The 15,705-nt window shown below is 40.9% G+C and overlaps 2 protein-coding genes across 3 annotated transcripts in view; one reads left to right on the top strand and one right to left on the bottom strand.

Moving 5' to 3' along the window:
* Positions 1 to 6,120, top strand: part of zdhhc18a (zinc finger DHHC-type palmitoyltransferase 18a) — an 8,332-nt gene extending 2,212 nt beyond the window's left edge. Inside the window, exons 5-9 of the mRNA XM_017438196.3 lie at positions 75 to 126; positions 782 to 884; positions 977 to 1,089; positions 1,176 to 1,281; positions 4,609 to 6,120. Coding sequence (XP_017293685.1) covers positions 75 to 126; positions 782 to 884; positions 977 to 1,089; positions 1,176 to 1,281; positions 4,609 to 4,935 — 701 coding nt within the window. The 3' untranslated portion in view covers positions 4,936 to 6,120. The remainder of the gene's footprint in view (positions 1 to 74; positions 127 to 781; positions 885 to 976; positions 1,090 to 1,175; positions 1,282 to 4,608) is intronic.
* Positions 6,121 to 8,741: 2,621 nt separating this feature from the next.
* On the bottom strand, positions 8,742 to 13,556 carry LOC108249052 (chemokine-like receptor 1). 2 transcript variants are annotated; one of them, XM_037980092.1, is made up of 3 exons: positions 13,401 to 13,556; positions 11,308 to 11,428; positions 8,742 to 10,298 (listed from the first exon to the last, which is right to left on the bottom strand). In XM_037980092.1, exons 2-3 carry the CDS (start codon positions 11,378 to 11,380, stop codon positions 9,157 to 9,159), a joined length of 1,215 nt encoding a protein of 404 aa, XP_037836020.1. In that variant the 5' UTR covers positions 11,381 to 11,428; positions 13,401 to 13,556; the 3' UTR covers positions 8,742 to 9,156. The 2 variants fall into 2 exon arrangements, with proteins under 2 accessions (XP_037836020.1, XP_017293677.1); XM_017438188.3 differs by lacking the exon at positions 11,308 to 11,428 and having other exon boundaries at positions 8,744 to 10,298; positions 13,401 to 13,555.
* Between the last annotated feature and the right edge of the window lie 2,149 nt (positions 13,557 to 15,705).

Raw genomic sequence — 15,705 nt, 5'->3', positions numbered from 1 at the left:
GGGGGCGGGAGGGGGGAGACCCGGCAGAAACGCTCTCACGTTAACCTCTTCCTGGTTTGGCTTTTTCTCTCCAGGTTCTCAAGCGGGTAAAAGCATCGTCCAAGCCATTCAAGAGAGTCCTGCCAGATATCCTTTTGAATTGGCTGGGATTTTTTTCCAGCATCGACATGTATTGTGATAAAAATCGCTTCTTTGTCAAGAAATGTACGTCTGACGAGATGTTTCCTGTAACAAGTCGCAGAGCTGCATCCAGCACAACCCTTTCAGGCAGATGAATTCCTGTCGTAGATTTGCCGCCTCTGGACTTTTTGGGAAGATTTCGGCAGCTTGACAAGTTCAGAAATGAATGTCTGATGCCAGAGCCGATAATAACTGAGATGTTAGCCAGTGCGTACGTCTCTGAAGTTGTTCTGTATTTATGAAACGATCCTTACTTACCATGTTGTGGTGCAGGTCGAGCATTTAGATAATTCTTCTGTTTTCAAATTAAAATGTGCTTTATGAATCCTTGTGAGTATTCGGCTCTTAAAGACCGTAACGACGTCATTAGCCAGTTTTATTTAGCTCACATTTTGCAGAGAATTAATTACCAAGAAGCATAGCATGACATCTTAGCTTTTATCTCAGTAATCAAATATTTGTGCTAATTTTAGTGACTTTAAAGCTTTGGTTCTGTTGGGAGGAAAATGACTTTCACTGTCTCACAGAAACTGAACTGTCATTGTGTCTTTTATTGATCTTTGGCCACATTAATGTTTTTCCTTGACTCTTCCTTGTCCACCGTGGTGGAGCTGGTCATTTGTTTCTTCTCCATCTGGTCTATTCTGGGCCTCTCAGGCTTCCATACCTACTTAGTAGCCTCCAATCTCACCACAAACGAAGACGTAAGTCGTCATGTTTCTGCGTGTGACTGAGATAAGTTTGGGACTGTTACCCCTAAACCGACTGCTGCTGACATTTTCACGTTTACGTACAGATTAAGGGGTCCTGGTCAAGTAAAAGAGGTGCAGAGGATTCTGGGAACCCGTACAGTCACAACAACATCATAATCAACTGCTGTGTAACGTTATGTGGCCCCATGCCACCAAGGTGAGCAACACAGATGGGGGCGAAGGGGGGGGACTCGTCGGTGGCTCTCATCCGTGGTAACAAAACGGCCTGTTTTTGTCCTTCAGCCTGATCGACAGAAGAGGTTTTGTTCCTCCTGACGAGGCGGTCCCCGCTGCTCCGGCCTCAGAGATGGAGCTGCCTCCCTTCACGGCCAAGAGCGATGCAAACATGGTAGGATGAAAGAGCTCGTGGTGCCCCCTCGAGTCCCGACCGTCCTGTAGCTGCTGTTTGGGTTTTAGCTTCCCTACCGTGTTGTCGCCCTCACCCCCGTGTGTCCCTCACCCCGACATCCAGACCTCCAGCTTCAGTCCCTCCAGTAGATCTGACCCCATCCGGTTCTCTTACTGTGTTTGAAATGTTATGGATTTTTCTCATGGATTTTCTTTTGGATTCTGTATCACAACAGAGGGTCTTTTTTTTTTCTTTTCCTGCTAATTCACAGCTGAATCCTCAACAACAGCCTCATTAGAGTTCAGTGAATTCAGAGCAGACTGGATATAAGCTCAGGTATTCTCAGTAAAAGTCATAAAACAGACTCTACAGACGAACAGAAAAGGTGGAGTTTTTTCTGCTGATGGTGGAATCATTTGTTGGGTTCAGAGTAGAGTTTCTGAGTCAGACCGCTGCATTTATCTAGTTTACTGTCCAACAGGAAACCCTTTTTGTTTCTTATATCTAGATACAGACAATCATGACATCGCTGTATAAACGTCTGTGTTATTGAACTACCGAGTTTTCCTGTTGGAGTGAAGGTTTATGCACACGAACCAGCTTTGTGTTATCTTTTTTATCAAGATAAAAAGATTTTTTCTTTTTTTTAGATATTGGCACTTTATCTGGAATCCTTTTTTATGCTTTATATATGTTTTTTTTAGAATTTGGTTTGTAAATTACTTTGACTTTTTATTTTTTACATGCATGAAGAGTTCTTTTATCTGTTAAATAAACATTATTTTTGTAATTTGCAGTTTTGTTTGTTACATAAATATGTCTGTACATAAATAATGAACCCTCACAGGTTTGAAAACCTCTTTAACAACATCTACTTACCTTTGGGGCATTTTACATTTCAGCTGGAGTCCATTAGAGTCTGTTCAACAGACAAACGAGACAAGCAACCAATCACGCTCTCACTCACACCTAGGGACAATTTAAGAGTTACCAATGAACCTAACATGCATGTTTCTGGTCTGTGGGTGGAAAACCGGAGTACTCAGAGTAAACCCACGGGAACACAGAGAGAACATGTAAACTCCACCCAGAAAGGTTCCAGGTTGGGAAGAGATCCTGTGACCTTCTTACTGGGAGGCGACAGCTAAAACCACTGCCCCACTGTGCCACCCAATAATAAAAGAGACAGCTTTTATCTTTTTGGGGTCTCACTGTCAGACTTTAAATTAGACTAAACCTTACCTGTTTTAGGTCAGTTAGGATTTCCCAAATTGTTTCTATTTACTTGATGCCCGACTAACGAGAGAGACATTTTTAAAGAATTTTTTATTACTTTCTTCAAAGTCACCAGTTTAGATGCACTAAGATTACTCTGGCTTTAAACAGTTTAAAAACCTCAGATGATGATGTCATGACTTTGGAAACTTTTAATTAGTTATTTGACAGCATCTGGGTGACTTGGAGGCACACTTTAAATGCTCTGCTTCTTTGTCTAACAGTGTGGGAAAAATCAAAATAAATCATCCAAGAAATCAGGAAGAGAATAATCAGCCTCCATAACTCTGCTTCATCCTTGGGTCTAGTTTCCAGAAACATGAAGGTTCATCCACAAGTCCAAACACCCCGGGAATGTCCTGCCATCACACCGCTCAGGACAGAGACGAGTTCTGGGTTCCCAAGATGAACGTGGTTCAGTGTGAAATGTGTGCATCAACCGCAAAACAAAAGCAAAAGTAAAGATGAAGCTGGTAACAGAGTCATTAACCACAGAGAAACGAGTCCTGTACCAACATGGGCTGAAAGGCCACTCAGTGAAGAAGAAGCCTTTACTTTGAAAGGAACATAAAAAAAATCCAGATTATAGTTTGTAAATACTCACAGGGACAAAGACCTTAATTTTGGAGCCGTGTCCCGTGGTCTGATGAAACTAAAATTTAACTGTTCGGCCATGATGACCATTTCTACATTTGGAGGAAAAAGGGAAAAAGCTTACGAGACAGAAAACATCATCCCAGGTATGAAGCACGGGGGTGGCAGCATCATGTTGTGGGGTTGTTTTGCTGCAGGAGGGACTGGAGCACTTCACAACATAGATGGTATCACGAGGAAAGAACATCCTGTGGAAAGACTGAAAATCGTCTGGCAGGAAGTTAAAGCTTGGGAACTAAAGGGTCTTCAAACGGAAACTGACCCTCAGCATCCGGACAGATTAGGGATTAAAGTGGCTTAAGGACAACAAAGTCAAACCTGACTCAGTTCCACCGGTTCTGTCAGGAGGAACCAGCAACCTTCTGCAAAGAGCTCGAGGAAAGAGAGCCAAAACCTAATTCTGGGAATCCCGACTGATCTTAAACAGAAAGGGTTTATTCTGATTTAATTTCAGGAAGAAATACATGCTTATGTATGTCTTTTAAAAAAGAAAAATACAAGGTTTGTAAACATGTGGTTTCAGCTGTATGTCCTGAACATTTGAAGTGGCTTTGATTCTTCCGCTCAGTGTTGTGCTGTATCTCGTCCACCCTGCCAGGAGGAGAACTGTCAGGATTTCTCCTTGTCCTGCACGTCCTGAAGGGTTCTGCTGCGTGCAGACGGTTGATGGTAAGAGCAAGGCTCGGCCTTAAACCAATCACAACGTCTCGTCGCTCCCCATTTCTCTGTCCTCTTTGGGTTTAATTGTTCGGCAGCGGTTGAACCCGAACACAGCTTGCGCAGATTTTGTGCCAGTGATGGGATGGTTTGACCGTTTCTCTGCATGCTTCACGGCCGATCACTCTGTTCCTCTCATTAACATGTGCTCACTCACTCGCTCGCTCTAAGGTTGTTGTTGCTGAATTAAAATTGTTGCTGGGTCGGTATGTGTTTGTGCACCAGTGGTGACAAACACACACGCTGTGAGCTGAATCATCTTTCACTCCTTATACAAACACCTTTTGCAGAAAAGCTGGGAAGTTTACAAAAAGTTGTCCTTTTGTCAGTGAAAAACTAATTAAACACAGCTTTTTTTTTTCTTCTTAAATTTAGTTAAGTTTGTCTGTTAGGACACTGATAAATCAAATTTTTATTTGTGTTTCTTAAAGGTTGAAGTAAGTTGATGGGTGTAATGTTCGGCTGCATTTTAAGAAAACTTCCCAACAGTTCTGCTTCTAGGGTTTGTATACGAACGTCTCTCTCATTTCAGAGGCAGCAACTAATTCCCGTCTTCATGACCTTCATCAGGCCTGTCATGTCTGTCGCTGTCATGAGTTTCACCCTAATCATTTAAAGCTCAGCTCCGTCTTCTTCTCTTGTCCCTGACGCCTCTGTTCCTCTCTGTGTCTCTTCGCCCAGTGCCATCAGAGCACGAAGGATGTGCTGGAGAGGATGCTGAACTCCTCCGACTTTCACGGCCTGTGCCCCGCGGGGACCCCGAAGACCACACCCCTGGTGCAGGAGGGTCCCGCCAGCGCCCCGGCGGAGCCGCCCGCCGGCTGCTCGCGGCCGCACGAGCGCGGGGCCGCGGCTCGTCTCTGCCGCCCGCTCAGCAAACACAGCAGGAGGGACTCGCTGCACTCCATCAACCCGGCCTTCCGCCTGGCCTCCCCGTCGCCGTCGCTCAGCCGCAGCGCCCTGATTCTGGGCGACGCGCCCAACATGGGCTTCGTCCCGCTGCGCTGAGGGCTGACGGGGAGTCCTCACGCTCGGACTGCACGCACTGCTGCTTGTTTTTATTTATTTTAAATCACCTGGGAACAGTTCTGGATACAAACACACTTTCTTGTCGTGGTGCATGATGGGATTCGGTGTCTCAAGATGTCATTGTGAGGACGTGTGGTCGAGTCGTGTCACGTGAAAGCACAACAGATGTATATTTTTTTACCTTTTTTTTTTTGGACACTCGGAGCGTCCCTCCACACCTTCAGCAGAACCTCAGTGTTTAAGTTCCAGCACGTATCTTATGCAAATGAAGGTTTAAATGTAAAACTACTAAGAGTTTGACTCTAAATGCAGGAATGACAGCTCGAGTCTGGACAGAGGGAGACATTTTAAGCCTCACGTCTTGTTATTTCTCATTGTCTGAATCAGTTCTACAGAAACAGTCTGACAGACCGGAGGCAGATGAATCATTTTTTTCTGGGAGGAAACTTTTATGCCATGTGGATGTTTCTGTAGTCAGCGCCGCACGTTCAGTTCTCTTAGCGTCTCATATCTTTTCATCAGAGGTGTCTTATTAGAAAACTGTTTGGATGCAAATATTTAGAACAAAAACACGTTGTTTGGATTTTTTTTGTTTGTTTTTACATTTCAGAAACAGCATCTCCGTGTTTCGTATTATTTTCTTTTTGTGTTCTCTAATATTTGAAACATCAGATCAAAGTATTGAAGTCACATTTCCTACTTTCTATTTGGTTTAGATAATATTTTTTAGTGTTTAATTCTTCTCTGTTGCTGTCAGAGAGCACGGTCCGGTCATGTTCCTGTGATGCTCCTGCAGCATCAAACTTTGTCCTCTTGTGAGGCTGGAGCTCGTTTTTTTTTTTTTTTTGTCAGAGTAAATGTTGGATTGTGCCACCAGGGGGCAGGATGTGACCATCAGTTTGAGTTCGGTTTTAGAAAGGTTTAGAAGAATTGCCTTTTTGTGTGTGTCGTGTCTGTTTTATTTTGTTGTTTGTTTGTTAGTTTGTTTTTTAGACTGTACATAGGTTGTGAGTTTTCCACATTTCTCCGTCTGCAGCGAGACCTGTAGGTCGCGTAGATGATCACGAGCGGCGCTTGTATCAACAAACCTATTTGGATTTTTGTAGTTTAGTGATGAAACTGTAACATCTGGTCAATAAATATGATGAGCTTTGCTGGCTTTGACTTTTTTTTGGTGCTTTTATTTGTCTTGGGAATTTGTGAATTCAGATCTTTCAAAGTGAAGCTCTGTTAAAAGTAAATGCACAACAAATATCTTACCTGTTGTAGATCTGTCTGTGAACAGCCTTGGTTTGGAGGAATAGAATATGATTGTCACTCGCCGCCATGAGAGGCAGGCGGTTGTGTAATTTGTGTGTTTGTCTGTTAGGAAAGTAATTTACAAACTACTTCAACAACTGATTTTTTTTAGAGTCATCCTGATTCAAGATGGCCACCACAGCTAATCAACTTATCAAACACCTACAACTCAGTCAGTTTTACAGAGATTGAGCTCAAACATGGTGTGGTAGTAGCTGAGACTCCTCCCCACCACACACTCAGAGCACTAACAGACTCAGTGAGATCTTTCTTTCAGACTTTGGCGTGGCGGGCAGCAGGAAGTGCGCATTTCTTCAAGGAATGCTCCTCTCGTTCTGGCTGGATTGATGAGCTGATGGCTAGTCTGAGCCATTCCCAGACCAAAGGGGGTCGCTGCCGTCTTTAAACAACTCCAGTCTCAGATACCGTATTTTCTGCACTATAGGGCGCACTGGATTATAAGACACACTGTCAATGAATGATCCATTTTCAAACTTTTGTCATATATAAGGCGCATCGTCGTGCACACCCCAATTTTTGTAACTTCGCGCAGACCGCGCACGTCGCGCTGCATTCAAAATGAACAATTTTGGTGCTCTAGCGGAGCTGGTTCGCCTGTATCAGCATTTATATAATCCCTCTATGAGAGATCACAAAGATAATCAAATGGTTCAAAACTCACGGAAGGATTCTGCACCGATGTAAACACAACATCTCTCAGGGACAGCAAGAACAAGTCAGGATGCAGGAACAGGCATCATTCTCTGTGGACCAAGAGATGGCCAGGTTTTAGAGTCAATGTTGTAGTTCAAGTTCATTTTAAGTAATTTAACGAGTTAATATATTACATGTGCTGTCCCTGAGAGATGCTCTGTGCTGCTGCAGCCACGGTCCAGTTATGGTCCACATGACTACATAACATGACCTGGCTGAAAGGTTTGGCTCTGTCCCAGCTCGTCATCTGGACCCCAGTTATTGAAACTATTCAAACAGCTTATATATTTCCCATTTCTTACCTGTGCGCTGACTCCAGCGGGTTGCCTTGGCGGTGCGGACGCCATAGAAAGTAAATACAACGGTGCGTTCAGGGTAATATGCATAAGTGGGAGAGGTCAGTTCTTAAAGTGTTGCTGCTGAAATGCACAAACTGGTGCAGTTTGTTGCTCGCATAATGTTAATGGTGCCACGTAGTGTCCAGAACAGTCTTCTAAGGCGAACTTAGTCACTGGCATTAGTTTGTTTACTGCCAATCACAGGCATATGGTGGATAGAAAGCGTTGAGCTACAATTCTCGCAGCACCTACGTTTCCTGAAGGCAGCATGAGTGACTCTAGTAATGACTTATATGGATATATATATCCATATAAGTCATTGGACTCGAGTCTCCTTCCTTCTTTGTTGGACTGTCACTCATGAGTCCTCGCCCGCCTAGCTGAAACCACGCCCATCTCACCTGAAACCACACCCCCTACGCAAAATCTAAAACTGAAAAAGAAAAACTGATGTGAAAGTAAAAAAATAGATCTGAAAGTGGAAAAAAAAAGATTTTGAAGCTGAAAGAAAAAAAAAGTTTTGATCCTAAAAACATAAAAACTGAACTGAAAAAAAAAGTCCTCAAATATCGAAAAATGGAAAAGTGAAAACTAAAAATGAATAATTTATTCAAAATATTTTCAGATTTAAATTAATATTTGATTTAAACTGAAAAAAAAGGCACATTTATTTTTAGTTTGAAAACACAATTGAATTTTTCAAGTTTTGGACTAAAACTCAAGCTTTCAATTTCAAGTTTTAGTTTTTCGATTGAAATTTCTTTTTTCAAATTAACGAAACATTTGGCCACAATTTATCTCCACGGTGTGCCAGCAGTCCCTAAGTCTGCTGTGTGACCCGACATGATGAATATATTTCACAACTTCCTGCTTGGGTTTATTGAAAATTTGAGGCAGGAAGTGAAATCTCTTCGGAGTACAGTCCAGATTTTAGTAGTTCTAGATGTGAATAACAGATAGTTATCCTTACATGAAGGAGGAATCCAAAAAAAGGTTAAAAACCAAAAACAACTGAACTTCTATTCTGTAGCTGAAGATGTTTCGCTTCTCATCCGAGGAGCTTTTTCAATTCAAAAAGCAGAGATTGTGGAGTTTTAGCTTTTGAAGCTGAGACTTTCTGTAAGCTGGATTCACATGAAGATTACCCTAACTCTCTTAACAACAGAGGCTCATTAGAGTGTTTGTCAGCCTCCCTCACAGATGAACAGATGAACCTCTGCTTTTCCACCAATCACAGATTTTACAGACAGAAGCAGGAGAGTCAAGAGTTCAGGCTCAGCACTCATTTGTGATAACGAGAGGATCCCTGAAATGTCAGACACTCTGTTTTGTACCTGAAATGCTATGGAATATATGTATTTATTTTTGAGAGACTGATGACAAATGTGGGCGTGTTTGATAGTAAACATGTGAGGGTTTGATGAAATTATACTTTAATATCATCAGATAAATGTTTCACAAAAAATACAAAGACATTCAGCCTTTCAAAGCTTATTATAAAACACAAGTGCTCTTTTTAAGAATATTAAACTCATAATTACATTTATTTTTTTGATTACATCAAAATGTGTGCGGTAGCTTTTTACATAATGCACATAAAAAAGTACAATGCGATTTATTAGATGATATTAGAAACTGAATATAACTGCCTACTCTGCATAACTTACAGACTGTACGGACCCACAGCTGGGTTTTTGGGCAGTGTCACGTGTTTGTTTTTTGTCATCTTAAATGAGAAAGGGAAGTTGGGAAATGAACTTGCTGCAGCCCTGTTGTTGCTCTGAGCAGCACATTTCATACTGTGTGGACATTTACATTGTTCAGTTTAAAGTCTGCGTCACTGAACACCTTACACCTCGGCGTCAGAGAAAGACTTGTCTTTGCTTCGGATGTTGATCATTGAGGTTGTGTAGGAGCGAGACACCTCCTCCTGGAAGGCATTCTCCAACACCTTCAATATGGATTTGCGGACTTTATCCTTAAAATCTTGGCCCATGAACACATACAGCAGAGGGTTCATGCAGCTGTTTAGGAAGGCCAGACTTGTTGCGATTGGGACTCCGATCATAACAATGTGGTCAAATAATTCATTTGAATAATTTGTCATGTGATGCACCAACTCAATTAAACCCATGATCTGCCAGGGAGCCCAGCAAAGGAAAAAGGTGATGATGATGGCTGCAATTATCTTAAAAGGACGACTTGACTGGCTGGCCAGGGTGCGGTTTCTGCTGAGTCGATGGATTATGACAGCATAACAGGAGACAATGACAGTGAAGGGGATGACAAACCCAAGAACAAACCGAGTGATGGTCATGGCCTGATGGCGAAACAGTTGTAACTGAATTACATGTGGAGTATCATAATCATCAGGGAAAGCAAAGTTGTTGAAGCAGTTGATGATGTCTTCATTGTGGTATGATGGACCGGTGTCCCTGAAGACAAAGTACGGAGCGCTGAGAATTAAAGCCAGAGCCCAAACACACAGACTCACATATGAGGCCCTGCGTACATTTCTGTGATTCTGGGCCCAGACGGGCCACACCACAGACACACATCTGTCCACACTGATCACCACCAGGATGTAGACACTGGCAAACATGTTCAGAAAGCTAATAGTGGTGTTCAGCTTGCACATGAATTTGCCAAACGGCCAGTGGAAATCCATTGCTGTGTATGTGACACTCAGAGGCAGGAATGCTGTGAAGAGGAAGTCGGCCACAGCAAGGTTGAGGAACCAAACTGTGTTCACAGTTTTCTTCATCTTGAAGCCGGTCACCCAGATAACCACTCCATTCCCGAGCACACCGAGGACAAAGGCCAGGGAGTAAACAATCAGAGACATGATGTTGAGGGACCGTGTCAGCTCAGTGTGATCATTTTTGGAGAAATTATCATCAGTGTAGTCATACTCTTCATACCAAGAGCCATCAGTTGAATTAGGGTGGTAGAAAGGAGAAGTGGTCATTAGCTCCATCATTGTTGTAGAACCTGCAAGAAGGAACAAAAGTCATTATTTTTCCCTGAAGTTAAAACACAAAACATTGGATTTAAACCCAAGCATACAGTCTACTCTTTGAAAATACACTGATGCAAATAAAGTTAAGCACTCAGACAAAATGTGACTGTATTGCAATAATTATAATCTCAGATCAAACAGAGAACAGAATTGACGGTAAAGTCACAGTGCTGGTCTCATGTCAGTCGGTTGTGGCACATCCTTGGATCTGGATACAAGCAACAGATTGGTGTGAAAAGGCTTCATCTACTTGTATTCTTTCCTGCAGCATGTTGGCCCACTGCTGTTGTAGATCTGGCAGACTAACACTGGGTCAGAGTTGATGTTCTAGCTGATCCAGCACACCTTTAACTGGGAAAAGATCAGAGGACCTGGCTGGTTCTGGGAGCACCTCAACATGATGCTGAGGTGATGTCTCAGGAGAATTAAGACAAGTGGACACAGGATGTCACTGATGTAGCCCCAGAAAGTTGGTCAAGATATATTTATATATGATAAAATTAATTAAAACTGGCAGCAAAAGTTAAATGTAAGTACTCCTAGACCAAAAAGTAAACATCCTTATTAACCAAACACCCTCTGCAGCTGCATGAAATGGTTTGTACCTAACTTAGCACAATTGACAGTGATGATGTTTAGTAACAGTAGATGCGCTAGAAGTTAAGAGCGACGGTGACCATGCTGTCTAGTTAAATAATAAAATCAGGTTTTCAAAAAAGGAAAGAGAAAAAAGAGAAAGAGGAAAGACAAAAGAGAGGGTGTCAATTTGTAATTCAGTTTTTCTCCAAGAGAGGCAGGTAGACTTAACGTTCACAGTGAAATAAGACGACTAGCTTAACTACAGACTAGCGTTAGCCTACATTTCATCAACATTTATTTAGTGATGGGAAACGTTTACTGAGATATTCATATGTTGAACTTGTTAATGTCCCTTTTACCACACTTAACAACCAGTGAGTCAGAGTCAGCAGCAGCCCATACCAGCGTAACTCCTCCTCCGTGTCCCATTGAAGAACGTTAGCAACACTGTGTTCAATGACATGCCTGTTAGCATCACTGCAGGGAGTCTATGGGGATTTCTCTGTCTCTCTTGCTCTTTTTACTATAACAAAAAAGAAAACAAAATATTTATTACTGACAAATTCAAACTAATTGTTTTCTCACACCATGATCATTATAAAATAATAATTAACAAACAGTCTGCTGTCTGGACTACAGGATGGACAGCTGGAAACAGTGAGTAGCCGACCTCAGCCTGCATGTAAGTTACAGCAGATATTTAAAGCATTTAGATTGAATTATAGCTGTAAACAGTGACTATAAATATAGATGTTATTATTCCCATCATTAAGGGCATTTTATCTGAGAAGCTTGCGCACACTTACACACACAAAACATGTATCTTTTGTATGTAATCAAGTGTTGGTGATACATAACTGTAGGTAGTTTGGGTGAGTGTACTGTTCTATAGTATTAGTGTCATTTGGTGATATATATCACATTTTCATATATATACTGTATATATCATATGCATCGTGTGCATCCTACAGAGACAAGGCGCTCTAAGGTAGAAGGAGGAAAAAGAGTGTCATGGCAGTGTAACAGGATCCACCACATCACTCCCAGATGCCACACCGCAGAGTCTTTACAGTCTTTTAAATCCTGCCTGAAAACCTTTTTACATTGACTTTTAATTTTAAGTTTGAATGCCATTAAATCTTTATGATGCAGTGCTTCTTTGTTTTCATTTATTTATTTATTTTTACGTGCAGTTTTATTGAATTTATTCTACTGATGTTTGTTCCTGTTTCATTTTTCACCAACTTGTGAAACACTTTGGTCAGCTTTGTTCTTTTTAAACATGCTGTAGAAATACAACCGCAGTCGCACAAAATGGTGAACTGTTAGCCCGACTGATGTCAGTCCACTAAAAGTTCAGGGTGACTCATGTTGCTGTACAGAGTCCAGTTTTCAGGTAGTAGGAGCTCAATATGTCATGGGGTTCTGAAAAGCTTGGCGCATAATACAGGGAGCCTTCTGTAGTCTGATTTGTGTTGTGTGACCAGAACCTTCACTGTGTGTGACACCTGTACACCCCACACATACTGGGGATGTGCATTGCAAATTAGCTTAGGCTCTGAATGTTATAGCGTATGATATCAGTTAATACTTAAAACTAGTAAATAAATAAATAAATAATAAATGAAATAAAACGAAGTTACAGCAAACCCTTAATGTGACCCATCAAGCTCCAGCAAGTTGTAATAATTCTGCCTAATGTATCTGCAAGGAATCTTTTGTGCCTGCTGCTGAATGCTCCAGCAACTGCCTGATAACACTATTGCTCCGCTTGTGATGTCCCCTCTGGTTCCTGTTTTAGACATGCCAGCTTCTTGCATCCTTTCAAATCAAATAATTTACAGCCATCACTGGTCCGTGTGTGAACAAAACTACATCCAATCTGCTTCAGGTAATTTTTTTAATAATATTTTTTTTGATAGTGAGTCCATGTTTTAAAACGAAGCATCATTGTCAATAAGTTAGTTCATCACTGACAGTTTCTAAGCCTAACATCAACCAAATCAGACATAAAATCCACATCTTTTGGTATTGTTCAAAGATTGCAAACTGCCTGCAGCAACACAATAAAAACCTGGACTGCAGGTTTCAGCCAACTTCCCACCGCAAGTCTTGGTCACGCGCATGCCAACCGCGCACCAGCTCTGAGACACATCCAAGTCAGGGGTAAAAACCAAGTCTGATGTTCAGAAGTTTTTGTTCTCAATCTAACCACATTACCACCAAAGTGCTTCCCAGTTAAAAGCCGTTCCCACGCAGCACGGATGCGCGGACCTAATTAACACTTTTAATCTATTTCTAGAAACCTGCGCGCGGAAAGCTGCGAAACAGTTTAACTCCGAGAAGATGCCAGCCGGATTCAGATGTTCCAGCTGTTTCTCACATTTACAACACAAACTGCTCAGATGTATGAAAGCCACGTCCCTCTGGTGTCTCTTTACTTTTTTAATAGACTCGTCTAATTTGGAGCCTTTAAAGTTTTAAAGAAACTTTACCTTTTTGTTGTTGTTGTTCCTCCTCGGATCTGTCAGATGCGCGTGTGTTTCCCGTGCAGCTCTGACTGGAGTCTGAGGAAAGTGTGGAGCTTCTTACTCCCTGATGGTTGGACGTCACCTCGGGGCGGGACCTTCATCAGATTCCTGCTCCGTGCGCACTTTTGATGCTCCTCATTTGCAGAATAAAGTCTACGGCGGCCGACAGGTGCAAACGCGTCACAAACAAGAATGATTCACACTCCAAAACACACAAACACAAACAACGAATGCAAAGGAAAAAAGCCAGCCAAAGAAAAATGCTACAATCACACAAAACAGACAGAAGCAAAAAGAAATATGCTGGGACCATCAACAAATTACCAAAACAAATAACCTGCATGTCATGTGAACCACGAGTTAATGTTGAATTGTTTCACTAGACTGGATAAATAAGACACGCCTAATTGTATCTGATTTTAAAGCATTTTATATTTTTAATAATGTTTTAATGAAAAAAATAAGATTTTTTTTCTCAATACCTTCCCTGTCTCAAGACCAGGTGATTACAAGAAAAGATCTCTTTTACACAGAAATACGAAAGAAATCTGGGATTTTCTATACGTTTAATTAGTTTTAATACAAAATCTGTTCAACTTCAGCATTTTTTGCTATGATTTGTCAACTGAATTTTGACATTGTATTGTAGGACTGTAGTATGTATGCAATGCTGTTACACAAAATGAAGTTTACTATAAAATGTATTTTTATTTTCACAATCAAAATGTTGTTGCTCAAAGTTCATCATCCCATATATTTGATGTATAGTATTTATAATTATAAAACACTGATGTCATGACAACAATACACAGAGCATAAAGTATATCAATTAACACTGTTATTATTATTATTATTACACTGCCTGGCCAAAAAAAGGTTACACACCGTAATATTTTGTTGGACTGCCTTTAGCTTTGATTACAGCACACATTCTCTGTGGCATTGTTTCCATGAGCTTCTGCAGTGTCACAAGATTTATTTCCATCCAGTGTTGCATTAATTTTTCACCAAGATCTTGCATTGATGATGTGTTGAGTCTGACCGCTGCACAAAGCCTTATCTTATTAGGCTTTTCTGTCAAATTAATTTGGATATAAGTATTTTATGATTAAGGTATATGTGGTGCATTGTCGTACAGCAAAAAACTTTCTAGAAAATCTTGATTCTCACATAAACAACAAGGCTGTTTGTTGTTATTGTTGTTGTTGTTTTTCTTTCCTCAGCCTCAGATGTAAAATCCTCTGCAGTCTCTTAGCAGTGATGATGGGAAAGTGTTTCTTACTGCTGACATGATTTTAAATAATGAAATAGTTTTGGACAAAACTCATTTGCCTTACATGTCCAATAAACTGTGTATCTAAGGATCACATGATCCCCTCATCTGATAAAACATCTGATAATAATTTATCAGATTAAGAAGGGGATCACAGAATTTGTGTTACCAGTGGAGACCAGCAGAGGGTTCTTCTTCTTTTGTAATTTTGTTAAAGTATTTATTGTAAATAACAGTAAATAGCGTGTGTTGAAATTAGGTCAAAGATTTTCAGTTTTATCCTTACTTTTAGGTTTATTCTGTTAAAATGGTGGAACTTTAATGTGAAAATAAGCTACTAACAGCAGTTTTAGATGATCATGTGTCACATAAAACTGTTTATTTTCAGTGGTGAGATACCTAAACTATTATCAGTAATCTGTCTTTGGTGTATTAACTGAGTAATCCACCGTGATCCTTGTAATTTTTATTTTTCAGAAGTTTAACCTTCATTCAAAGAGGTTTTTTAGTTCAAAACAACATTTGAGAAAGCTTTTTGAATAAGAAGTGAAATGTCTTTGAAGATCAAAAAGGGGATGTTTTGTTTGTTTCAACTTACAAGGATTACCTTGTTATAGATGACTGAGACTGCATCCATCCATCCATCCATCCATTTGATATTCCTGCTTGTTCCTGTTTAAGGTTGTGGGAAGCTGGTGTCTGTCTCCAGCAATCACTGGGTGTGAAGTGGGGTTACACCCTGGACCGGTCATCCATCACAGGGTCACAGAAAGACAAACTACCAAGCACACAAACACTCACACCTAAGTGCAACAAAGAGTCTCTAACTTAACATGCATATTTTTGCACTGTGGGAAGTACCCAGAGAAAACACACACATACATGAGAATATGATGCAAACACCACCCAAAAAACCCCAGACCTGCAACCTTCTTCCTAAATGTGTTGTTCACATCAAAAACTATTTAAAAGCAAGTTTATTTACAAATTTCTTTT

Source organism: Kryptolebias marmoratus, linkage group LG16 (genome assembly GCF_001649575.2).
Source record: "Kryptolebias marmoratus isolate JLee-2015 linkage group LG16, ASM164957v2, whole genome shotgun sequence".
Taxonomy (NCBI): domain Eukaryota; kingdom Metazoa; phylum Chordata; class Actinopteri; order Cyprinodontiformes; family Rivulidae; genus Kryptolebias; species Kryptolebias marmoratus.
This window is presented reverse-complemented; position numbering and strand designations above follow the sequence as displayed.

What these genes read in the sequence shown, in the direction of transcription:
- LOC108249052 (XM_037980092.1), bottom strand. Translation starts at nt 11,380, where the DNA reads ATGCTAACAGGCATGTCATTGAACACAGTGTTGCTAACGTTCTTCAAT. An exon ending in ACGGAGGAGGAGTTACGCTG is followed by an intron (nt 10,299 to 11,307) that starts GTATGGGCTGCT and finishes TCCTTCTTGCAG; the next exon opens with GTTCTACAACAATGATGGAG.